The sequence below is a fragment of the Nicotiana tabacum genome, chromosome 5, assembly GCF_000715075.1.
Source record: "Nicotiana tabacum cultivar K326 chromosome 5, ASM71507v2, whole genome shotgun sequence".
Classification (NCBI taxonomy): domain Eukaryota; kingdom Viridiplantae; phylum Streptophyta; class Magnoliopsida; order Solanales; family Solanaceae; genus Nicotiana; species Nicotiana tabacum.
In genome coordinates, this window is record NC_134084.1 from 130,648,319 (window position 1) to 130,661,036 (window position 12,718).

The 12,718-nt window shown below is 32.8% G+C and overlaps 1 protein-coding gene across 2 annotated transcripts; it reads right to left on the reverse strand.

Moving 5' to 3' along the window:
• Positions 1–685: 685 nt before the first annotated feature.
• Positions 686–3,843, reverse strand: LOC107759987 (glutathione S-transferase L3). Of its 2 annotated transcripts, none has more exons than XM_016578004.2 (10): positions 3,703–3,843; positions 3,499–3,573; positions 3,158–3,218; positions 2,882–2,968; positions 2,182–2,280; positions 1,943–2,045; positions 1,772–1,848; positions 1,491–1,598; positions 1,028–1,108; positions 686–941 (listed from the first exon to the last, which is right to left on the reverse strand). In XM_016578004.2, exons 1-10 carry the CDS (start codon positions 3,711–3,713, stop codon positions 936–938), a joined length of 708 nt encoding a protein of 235 aa, XP_016433490.1. In that variant the 5' UTR covers positions 3,714–3,843; the 3' UTR covers positions 686–935. The 2 variants fall into 2 exon arrangements, with proteins under 2 accessions (XP_016433490.1, XP_016433491.1); XM_016578005.2 differs by having other exon boundaries at positions 3,499–3,570; positions 3,703–3,842.
• Between the last annotated feature and the right edge of the window lie 8,875 nt (positions 3,844–12,718).

Below are 12,718 nucleotides of genomic sequence, written 5' to 3' on the forward strand. Positions count from 1 at the left end.
AAGAGTTAGAAGTTGAAGATAACTAGAACTCTTCCACCAAGGAAGAATATAACATTGGAACTCTAATTATTTCCTATTTTACTAACTCTATATATTTCAGGATGTTCTCATTTTACAGGTACGCACAAACGCTGAAGTTAAAATGTGAGTTGAGAGCAAAATAGCAAGGCATTTTGCAAGCAATTCGTATGTGTGATTCAAATGTGCAAACCTAAAGCTATATGAACCAGATAGAAGAACCAGTTCCAAGTGTCTGTCTTTTATTCTAGTATCATTGTAGTAGGGCTTTCAAGTTGTACCTTTCAGCTTTATCTAGAAGCAATTGTACTAGGTACTCTGAGTGTTGTATTCAAGTTAGAGTTAACTTGAAGTTGTTGCAACAGCTAGAGGCTGACTGCCACAAAGGGTTAGAGGTAATCCTTAGGTATATAAAGAGTTTTGTAAATGTTGTTTTTGGCTCAGTGATTTAGTGAAGTGTTGGGAAAATCCTAGTGGATAGTAGGTCGTGATTTTTTCACCTTTTGAGCCGGTGTTTTCCACGTAAAAATACTTGTGTTCTTTACTTTTCGCATTTATTATTCTGCAACAGTAGTATAAGGAACACATAGAAGAACCAGGTCTCAGCTTTGCTTTGTATCTAGGGGCTCAATTCGAAGAATCAACTCTTGGGGTTCACACAGGATAATGATCAAAAATATTTCATTAAGTAGTTTGATACACACGTAAAACATAACTGTATCTCCTGAAATGCTATATCTATGCTGATACTAGTCTCCAGCACAAGCAACAAGCTGTCTCAAGTACAATCCACAGACAACAAACATAGACCACTTTATTTATGTATTACTAATGCAGAATCCTTCAAGTCCATGACATGAACAGAGCACCAGTTATTCGTAATTTAACAACGTTGATGGATCAAGCATTTTTCAATTTTACGCCTGCAATAAACAGATGGTGAAGAATTAGCATAGAATATTGACACTAAGCAATTAAAATACCAAGTTCTTTACATATGAGTAACTACCAAAAAGCGGCTCTTATATAAGTCGACTACTTTCTGGGGATCAACTTTTGTCTGCTTGTAACCATCAAGCTTGTCCACTTCCTGCAGGGCAATCACATAGCACAACCTATCAATCATTTATTGAATCAACTATGCCTCAATCCCCTAAACTAGTTAGGCGACCATAGAGCAGAATTGCATATGAGGAGGACAAGTCAACAGTAGAACCACTATCAGATTTAACTTCAAAACCTCACAATTCTATCTACTTAGTGAAGCAATAAAAATTTTGAACTTCTAGCTGTAAGAGAATAATCCACCAATCCCACCGCTCATAAACACCCGTCTTGGTTTTTCTCCTCTTCTTAGTTTCTATATGTTTTTAACAGTGTATATCCTGAACACTAGAAGTAGACCAGCTTTGGGGCAGCCACATAACTTCATTAACACAATTTTCAGGCAAGTTAGTTCAGAATAATCATACCTCGATCCATTTTGCTAGTTTTGGCCTCCCAGATGTGATATCATACTTAAACACCTCTTGCAAGAAGATTTGGAACCTTTCAACAAAGGGAGCATATGCTATGTCGACCTAATGCACCACAGTTTCAAATTTAGTATGATGAAATTTCAATATCCAGAAACATACATCTAGGATGTTCTAAGCGGTAATAGCTTTGCATATTATAGTAAAGCTACCATCTTACACTGTATATCATTGAGAGGGAAATACCTCAACAAAGTATATATATAGATTTAACTGACCTGACTGAACTGACCAAGGAAGAAAGGTCCATCGTCAAATTTGTCGAGAGCTGTTTCTAAGTAGTCAAATTGAGGTCCTGGTGCAAGTATGAACTATTGTTAACTTCTCATGAGGGAAATTACAAAATAGTATATAATAAATTTCAAAAGGCAAATCTTAAGAAATCTTACCAGCCTGCTTCTCAACATCTCCTTTAAACGAAGTATATACTTCTTTCAGGAATGTATCACTGTAAGCTATCAACTCTTCAGCATACTTCTGTTTTTCAGGGTCCTAAACCAATTTACAAGTATCAAATTTAAAAGTTCTGCTTCTTCTTTTTCACTCATTTGGTTCCATGTCAGGAGGAGAGGAGGGTTGGAAAATAAGAATAAGTCAGTTTAGGCCAAGAATGAATTTTGCAGCTTACATCAGGTAGAAGAGATGGCCCCTCAAAGTTGCTGTCGACATATTTAATCAGATCGAGACTCTCTCCAATCACTTTGTTGTCGTGTTCCAGAGAGGGCACCTATTGAAGAACAGAAAAAAAAAAAAAAATCAGAAGCAAAGGCCCCTCATTCATGTATTAGAAACCATTAATTTGAAGGGATAAAAGTTATTTTCTAGTAGAGATTTCTCGCATTTATAATTGGCGTATATCACACAGTAGGCAATTCCACTTACATTTTTCCATAAGGCTCAACACTTTGATATAACATTGCAGCTAGCAAGAAGTTAAGCTCTGTAGAAATAATGAACTTTGTGCTTTAAGGGGTCGTTTGGTAGGATGTATTAGGGAAAATAATACATGTATTAGCTTTGGTATTATTAATCCCTTGTTTGGTAGCGTTTTTCAACCTATGTATAACTAATACTTATATTAGTATACACCTTACTCAGTACTATTCTATACATAGCAAACTATGACATTAGCAATACCATGGTTTTTAATACATGGATAAACATGTATAAAGACAGAACAGGTTTTAATACACCAAATCAAACGGTCGATAAGAAATAATCTCAGCATAACTAATCCTCGCCTAACTAATCTCAACATTTTTATTACACCCTATTCAGTATTATTTTTATACACCCTACCAAACGATCGTTGCATCAAGAGAATTTACCTTATTTTGCGGGTAAACTTTTTCCTTGTACCAAGCAGGCCTGTTCTGAAGATCAATTGGAACTAATTCGATCTTATCTTGCAAACCCTGCAATTGTCAAAAACTTCAAAGTTTATTTACTTCCATTCACTTGTTAATCATACATTCATTTAGATAAATTCAAGATTCTAAGTAATACAGGCATTGTCACAACTAAAAAAGAAAATAAGAGTAATTACCAAGCTAATTAACAACTTTAAAATATTAATACGGATATGAGTTTTGCAGTAAACGAACCTTGACATTTCTGGTAATCCATACACGCTGAGCAAAAGGGCACTGGTAATTGATATACAACCTTCAAAAATAAAAGAAAAAAAGAACCCCACTTCATAATCTATCAAAAAAGAGGCATCCCGTACACAAAGCATCCCACATTCACGCTGGGTCGGGAAGAGCCGGATCCCTAAGGATGTGATATAAAAAGCATACCCTAGGGATGTGATATACACACTGGCTACTCCCACGGTTCGAACCCGTTATCTATAGATCACACGAGATAACTTTACAATTTACGACCTATCAAATAAAACAAATAACCAAGAAAAAGAAACAGAGATAGTCAGAAAAAGGGTGACCTGGTAGTTCCGTCAAACAGAGTCGGGGGTTCAGAAGTAGAATCAAGAGATGGAGGAAGAACTTCTTGTACACTTCTGTAGAAACCAAATGAACCCCATCAAAAACCAGCAAAAAGGGGAAGTGCAAAATTGATTTTATTTCAATATGTAGACATACAACTATCTGTATTATAAAAGAATATTAAAAGAGGATGCTAAACTTACGAAGTAGCCATATATAGTTGCTGGTTTTACTGCTGTAGCTGTGAAAGATAGAAATGTGGGGGTGAAATTTGATGATCAATGAGAAGGGAAAATGGAGGTTTTATAGCATGATCAAGGTATGGTGTGAGCAGAGCAGTGACGAAATAATTATTGAAAAGGAATAACTTTAGGGGAATGTTATAAATGATTGTATTAAAAGTTTAAAACTGGCAGAATAGTTCGGGACCCTCAACTTTGACAACTTTTGTTTAGCACTAATTATCCAAACTTTCCCCGATTCCCGCTACCCGCTCTATATCTATTTATTCTAAATATTTTAATGTATTCATTAAATCAAATTTAGTTTATTAGTATTAGTACATCATTGAATATACAATTCCAAAAATTCTTTCACATCCGATTCTTTCTGTTTTTTTTTCAAACAAAAAGTTAAAATACGAAAAAAAAATCAGAATGTGCGGCTTCCTTTGATTGTATTTGGACGCCAAAGCAGTCTCATTCATAGATCCGCTATCATCTGCAGTCATGTACCATTCCACTTTTTCCTATTTAGGGTATTATCGCACCAGAATTTATTTATAACTGCTAGCCCAATAAAACGTATAAATTTTATATAATTTTTGTATATAACATACAAAATGTATACATATAGAAAAAATATACAAATTTTATTAATTTTTCGGCTATTATTTTTACAGCGGCTATACAATAATTTTTCCTTCCTATTTCTTGGTCAATTCGATTTTTCTTTGATATAAAATTATGTTAGAAAACCTCAAAGATTAAAATATATCTAATTTTTTTCAAATTTGTTTGGAGTAATACCTTATTACCCCCTAAATTTATCACCGATTATTAGCTTCGTGGGCCAAGCCAGCCCAATTGCTGTTCTAGATGATCATGGAATTATGTACACTTTGTGCCCATGTCAACCGATAGCTAAAATGGAGTGAGAGTTTTGATGCTTTCATTCTTAACCAATAATCATCAACAACATAACCGAATCTAGGCAATATATGTATATGTACTAGAGCGAAATAGGCAAAATACCTTATCACCCCTAAACTTATCACGTATTATTAGTTTCAGCCTTAAACTATTCGTGGTCTTAATTATTCCTTCAACTAGGTCTTTTGAGAGCCATTACCCCCCTGGACGCTGAAGTGGCAAATTTTGTGGGTGCACTCGCCTGCCACGTGAATTTTTCTGTATATGTGACATTTTTTTTGAAAAACAAAATATATTTTTACCTTTTTAAGTATGTTACCTTTTTATATAATTTTTTTCGAATGCAATTTATAATAAAACTTGGATAGAACTACATTATTTAGGCTAAATTTTTTTCTTTGACTAAAAATAATAAAGTTTTAGTAAATCTTTTTTTGAATTTGACCTGAAAATAAAGATTTATACAATTGAAATAAATAGTCAAGGCATCTAAACAGTTATAAAAATACATAGTTTGAAATTAATTATTTTGGCTATAATTTTTTATATAGCTCTAAATTATGGTGCTCTAAAAATATACTTTTTACATATTTTACCTGAAAAAGTAAAAATACACAGTTGAAATAAATGGTCATTGCATCAAAAGAATAAATAAAAAGAGTGAACAATTGCAAGAAATAACTTATTATTTCTAACATACTTATTGCAGAAATGCAGGGCAAGGCTGCGTACGATAGACCTTTGTGGTCCGGCCCTTCCTCGGACCGTGCGCATAGCGGGAGTTTAGTGCACCAGGCTGTCTTTTTTTTAGTGATCTAAAAATGTATCCATAGAGTAATTTATTTTTGGCAATTGTACACTCTTTTTATTTCTTCTTTTGATACAATGATTATTTATTTTAACTATGTATTTTTTCTTTTTTCAGGTAAAATCTCTAAAAAAAATAAATATATTTTTAGAGCACCATAATTTAGAGCTATATAAAAAATTATAGGCAAAATAATTAATTTCAGACTATGCATTTTTATAACTTTTTAGATGAATTGACTATTTATTTCAATTATATAAATCTTTATTTTCAAGTCAAATTCAAAAAAAGATTAACTAAAACTTTATTATTTTTAGCCAAAGAAAAGAATTTAGCCTAAATAATATAGTTCTATCCGAGTTTTATTATAAGTTGTATTCAAAAAAAATTATCTAAAAAAGTAACATACTTAAAAGGTAAAAATATATTTTATTTTTTTTAAAAAATACCACATATACAAAAAAATCCACGTGGCAGGCGAGTGTACCCACACAATTTGCCACATCAGCTTCAAAAAAATCCATAGCTCTCAAAAGGCCTAGTTGAGGGTGGTAATTAAGACCACGAATAGTTTAAGGCTATAACTAATAATTCGTGATAAGTTTAGAGGGTGGTAAGGTGTTTTGCCTATTTCTTATTATGCTCTAGTACATATACATATATTGCCTAGATTCGGTTATGTTGTTGATGATTATTGGTTAAGAATGAAAGCATCAAAATTCTCACTCCATTTTAGCTATCGGTTAACATGGACACAAGTGTTTATAATTCCATGATCATCTAGAACCGCAATTGGGCTGGCTTGGCCCACAAAACTCACCAACCCGACCCGCGAAATCTGAGTCCCAAACAGGCGCACATGTAGAAATCGAGCCTGGCTGGTCCCGGGATTCTTGCCCCATGGATTTGGTGGAAAATCAGAAATAGTCTGATTTACAATTGCTAATTGAAAATTAGTACAGTTTCAAAAGTAAACAAAATTTAAACACTTTTTCACGCAAAAATAAAATATGAACCAAAACACCATTAAAAATTTGGAAAAAATTCCAGCATAATGTGCTGGAATTTCATAGTATGTTGGGTTCCAATATAATATGTTGGAAGCTTATATGCAGGAGCTTCATTGTCCAACTTATTATGCTGGAACTTTTCGTGTTTCAGCTAGGATATTTTTGTCCAGATTTTATCTCCGCATAAATTGGTGACTATTTTTCAATAACTTTACAAACGTTGGATGTTTTTCAATTACCAGTCCGAAAACTAGCTAGCCCATGCTATTTTGCCAAGGGTCCAGCCTGACCCAAAAGAGTAAAAGAGTATCTTTTTCAAACAAATAATAAAAGAAAAACGATTGGATTTTGTAACCATTAATCAACGATCGTATTGATTTTTACCTAATTATACTATAATAGAAACCTATTTATCATATTTATTTAGATTACTTATTAATTACTTTGTATATCTATATTTACTAGTTATATACAAAACCATAAAAAAAAGAAATTCAAGATCCGTTAAATCTAGCCTATCAGTTACATGATACCCTAACCACCATTTCCAATAATCCCATGTATATTTAAGATTCTTTCCTTTTCCAAAGGATTACAAAAACAACTTCTCTCTTTCTTAACAATACCCAAAATTGTTCTTACCCACACTAAGAATACTGTTATCCCCCCAAAATTGCAGATTCTTTTCCTCTTCCAATGCTTTTTGAAATTCGGTTTCTCTCTTTCTTACTAATCACCAAAAATCTATATTTCTTATTGATACAATGGAGACGAAATTCAGAATATTACTCTAGAATCAAATTGTGGGTAAATTTTGAATCTTATTTTCTTTCTTTCTAAAATCTTTATTTTATTTGACTTGTATATGATAATCAATACCTAAAAAATACTCGATACAATACTAACACGATTATATTAAATTTTTAGTATAGAGTTGTGATGGAAAGTTGAAGAAGATGAAGATCATAATTGTATCATAATTTTTCAGAAATGTATCCCGATTATATTATAATTGTATATGTATCATAATTGTTGTATGATTTGTATTACAAAAGTATGATAATTATATATTTATTGCACATTGTTGCGAGCAGTTGTGAGTTCGTGATGAATTTCACAGTTTGTATCACAAATATGATAACTGTATATTAATTTATTGATATTGTATCAGGTATTATTTTGGATATTAATGTACCATATACAAATTAGATATAACTGTAATACAAGTATGATACATTTCTGTTTTAGGCATTGATGTATCTGATTACAATTATGATACATCTATCATACAATTATCATATAATTTTTGAATATTTTTTAATAATATAAAGCTATTGGCAATGGTGGGAAGAGAGAAGATGGAGATTCTGGGCCTAGATTAAGAAATTTTGATGTAAAAAAAGTTGAGAGAAGAGGAGAGGGAAAAAAATGAAAGGATGTAATTGAATCCCTTAATTGAATACACTAATAATGGGGTGAGAGCATTTTAAGAAGCAATGTATACATTTTGTAAGAAAAACCTAGATATTTATTAAAAACTGCAAAACATAAAAAATATAGGTACATAAGTTTCTAATATAGTATAACAACGTAAAAATCTTCCTTTTCACTTCCAACTGTCAATTTGACATTTTTTTGCTTGTTGTTTCCTAAATTTTTGTTATTTACAATATCCCATAACACTTAAAAACTATTTTTTAAAAAAAGATAAACATTAACCAACCGAAAAGTAAAAATTATGATAAGTAGTGGCAAAGCCATATGTATTCAAAAGTGTCAATTGACACTCCTTCATCGAAAAATTACATTGTGTAGCTAAGTAAAAATAATTTTTATGTATATATATTATATATTAACTTCCCTTAATTTATTTATGGATTTATATTCGATCCTGTTTAACCCAAAAAAATGGTTTTCAAGGTCAAAACAATCATTTTATATGATGGGCCACAAGCAACCGATTCAATCCGAAAGATATAAAATTTCATTAATACAACGTGATAGAGAAGTGGGAAATAAATTCAATGACATATAATATAATTAAAATACAGCAGAGAAGAAAGAATTCTTATTGAATGATCCTTGATAGGATAATGAGCCGAACAGAGCTTGAAGAGCCGAACTATGGCTAACTTGGGAGCAAGATGCTATGAATTACAATGTATAGAATTGTAGAGAAGAACATTAGGTTCCCCTGATGGTGGTAAAGGTATGTCTATTTATAGGGCTAAATCTAAGTAACTAGTCTCCTTGAATTTTGGGTCCATTATGAGCATTTACACAATCCATCCATTACTTTTGGAAGACTTATAACAGCTGTGTAAATGCTGAAATTCTGTAACGGATGAGTTAATTCCATAACTCATGAATTAATTCCATAACTAATGAGTTAATTCCGTAATTAATGAGTCAATCTCGTGCCTGTTGAATCAATTCTGTGCCTGTTGAGTCAATCCGTGCCTGTTGAGTCAATCTCGTGCTTGTTGAGTCAATCTCGTAATTGATTACCTTGTTCTGACCGTTACAATCATTTATTGAATTTATTAATAATTGATTTGTAACTGATGGTGTAATGATGGTAAATCCCATAAAATCTGGGATTAATTTATTCCTTCCTCATTTATAATTATGAGATATTCTCTCGTGCTTGATCTGGGCTATTTCATGATGATCAGTTCCGGGGCTAATAGGCATGGTATGAGTATGTTCGGTCCCGGGGGTGTTTCACATATCATCTTTACATGTCATTCTTCACTTTTCTTCACACTTTACTGACACATGTCTTCATTTAATAGACCCACATGGCGAGTCTAATTTTTACTAATATAGATAGTGCCCCACTTTCCGGTTACTCACTATGATGTGACCGGAAAGTGGAAGATTTTATCCTTTTCATCCTTGCCTCTGCCTCATTAAAAACCTTGCCAGAAAAACCCAATAGGGACAAAAACCGAGCGAAGGAAAAAAGAGTGCAGAACTTAGATATTCAGATGATAACTCTGTCGCTTATGTTCCTTTCGTCAATAATCGGTTGGTTTACCCCTGTCTTGTTTCGGGGGTTGAAGACAAATCTTTGCCTTATGTTTGCAAAGTTTGATATATGTATTTCGACTTTATTTTCTGCCTATTTTAATGTTTGGGTTTTTGTTTCACCCTTTAACTTTACATTAAAAATGCTTCAATGGTCCGTGACTTTTTTGAATAAGCACGAATTATAAAAGAGGGCCCTTTTATGAACGACACTTAATGAAGAAGACGTCTCAACTTCATAATGGTGTAAATATACAAAAGAGAGATAGGAATTTTCACATGTTTTTCTTTAACAATGTTTTGAAGAAAGTTTTTACATTTAATTTTCATAGCATTTCACATGTGTTTGTGTATCGTCTATAACTCGTTTTGCAACTGTTTTTTCTTTTAACAGATTCGATATAAGCTTGCACTCGTAACTGTTTTTCTTTTGCAACAGTTTTTTTTTTGAATTAGTACAAGGAGATAACTATTTTTGTTTACAATTGTTTTAAATATAAGGGTATGAATTTTTACCCATAACTATTTTTATTGATAACAGTTTTCAAATGAATACAAGGGTAATGTTTTTTCATCCGTAACTGTTTTCAGTTACAACAGTTTTTGAGTAAGTACAAAGATGTGTATTTTTACCCATAACTAATATTCTGCCTTTAACCTTTTTTGAAACATTCATTTATATTTACGGATATGTTTTCAAAGGTTTTCGAGTCAGGCTTGTGTTTTTGGCTTGTGACTTTGCCTTCTATATATATAGTCCCCAAGTGTTAGAGCTTTGAAGTATGAAATCTCGAGCATTTGATTATTCCTTTCATGTGGTCCATTTCCTGAAAAGGAAAAACATACGGGACTCGGAGGTATATATTTAGATGATGACGGCTTAATCCTCCTTTTTTTACCAAAAAGGTTGTAACCTAGACCGGAATTAATACAGTGTTCCTCGTGTCTTTCGGGTCTAATATCATCATTTGGTATTTTAGAGATTTTATTCGAGTACTAATTTTTCTTGGCACTTTAGAAAATTATTTGAGTGCTTATACTTAGTCTTTTAGACTTAAAATATATATTTGGATGCATCGTTACATGTGCGGCGTCTTAATGTTGCACCTTTGGGTGTCTAACTTTTATGTAAAAGGGGGCTCTTTTATATACTTTAAACGCTATGACGAGGACGTCTCCTTTTTATTCAGGCGTAAAATAGGATCGATTGATCCGAGTAGACTTTTAGTCTGAGGGAATATTAATCCCGGTAGGATTTACAAGAGTATTGACCCCATTAACATTTATGGGAGTATTGACCCCTGTAAGACATTGAGTTTGAGGGAGTATTGATCCCAAATAAATATATATCTTAGTAGATTTGTCCTGAAGAGACATTTAATCTAATTAGATTTTGAATCTAAATTGGAGTATATGAACATACTTCCAAGTAGAGAGGGACACATGTCCGAAATAACATTTGAGATTTACGGGATAATCGATCTGAGTCATAATACAATTAGCCATTAAGAAAGGCTTAGATATTTAGCTTGAATGGTCATTGTTGGACCGAATATAAATCGTGTGTTTGTTCAAAGTGAACTTTATGCTGGTGGCTTATTTGTATACATTTATCTTGACTTAGATGTAACACTCTCGTTTTTTATCGTGGGATTCTTGACTCTGACATGGAGTTATTGATCCTTTTTGTGTACGTGTAGTATATGTATTTTTGAAGAACTCATTCAACACTGTTTGAAGTGTTTATGCTTGATATGAGTAATACAACTAACTGAGTTGAGCTGGTAAATAATGTCAGGTCAAATTGACTAATCTTCAAGTGTGAGTAATCTCCCTAGTGTTTGAGTTTTGAGGTATGAGAACTCTAATACTGGAATCATAATTTGAACAGTTCGCGGTCTAATAGTCCCCAGTAGGATAGTTAGTTTCGATATTGATGGACTTTCAAATGGTCCAGTTCCAACATAGGGACGGTACCGAAGCTCTTTTTATCAAATATTTTGTACTCTGGCCGGGAACTACGGAGGTTCCAAAATGTTGTCGAGGGTCATGACATATCATGATTTGAGCTATTCATACTGACTTTGATGAGTTTTTGATTTGAAGTCTTATTACTAGAGTAATTTTCACTAATTTCTTTATAAATTTCTCGCATCATATATTTTGTTTGTTTGGTCCATGTGGTTTTAGCTTTTGGAGCCTTGAATATTCTCAAATATAATTCTCCTCCAACAAGGCAGGTAGTACGGGATGAGACGCACTCAGAGTTATCGAGAGCATGCTTATCTTTGGGTAAAGTCCCATTCTAAATAAGAGATGGCTCGATCCTGAGGTTGTTTGATACAGAAATGATATTTCTCAATAAGTGCCCGGGGTTACTTTCTAAGTCAGTGATATCAGCAGTAGATCTGAGACTAACACATCCGGCTCGATTTTCTTGGGCTGCATAGTTTCTTGGATTTGATCAATCGTTAAATCAATATTTTTGCTCTGAGTCCCCAAGCTAATTTAAGCCCTGTAGCATATGCTTCATACTCGGCTTTGTTGTTAGTAATAAAATAACTTTTATGAATTATCTAACTACTTTCCCTGATAGGCATTAAGCATTGCCCCTAACTCGGGAGGTTTAGTACTTGTGGACCTAATTGTGTAGAAGGTCGAGATCCCGAGAATTATCCCAGAAATAACATGTTTGGGTAATATGTTCGAGCTAAAATTAATCATGAAATCTACGAAATTTGTGATTTTATAGTCGTACGTTGCTGATAAACAATATCATATTCACTTAGTTCGACTACTCATTTAGTTAGCCTTCCTGACAGTTCATGTTTATGCAAAATATTGCGTAATGAAAATATAGTGACTACGAGAATTGAATAACATTGAAAATAAGGCCTTAGATTTAGGGAAACTACAATTAATGCCAACTTATCAAAATGTAGATATGTAGTTTCCGTATCTAAGATCATTTTATAATAGATAGGAGAATGTGTACATTTATCTTCTTGAATTAAAATTGCATTTACCGAGACATCCGAGACAATTTGGTGTACCAACAATCATCTTTCTCCTCAGAATTTTGAAAGTAATGATGCATTGTTGTTAGATAGCACGTTCGAATGATTCGACTTTTCGGACTAAACCGATCTCTCGAAGTCTATAATTTTATCTTTTATTATTTGACTCTAGTTTCTTCTTTTTCTTGGCTGGATTATACCGC

Bases quoted from the DNA above. Each gene is read 5' to 3' on its own strand.
- LOC107759987 (XM_016578004.2), bottom strand. The intron at 2,281-2,881 runs GTAAATTCTCTT...GTTCTTCAATAG, and splicing joins AAGTTTACCCGCAAAATAAG to GTGCCCTCTCTGGAACACGA. The intron at 1,599-1,771 runs GTCAGTTAAATC...GTGGTGCATTAG, and splicing joins TCCTTGGTCAGTTCAGTCAG to GTCGACATAGCATATGCTCC.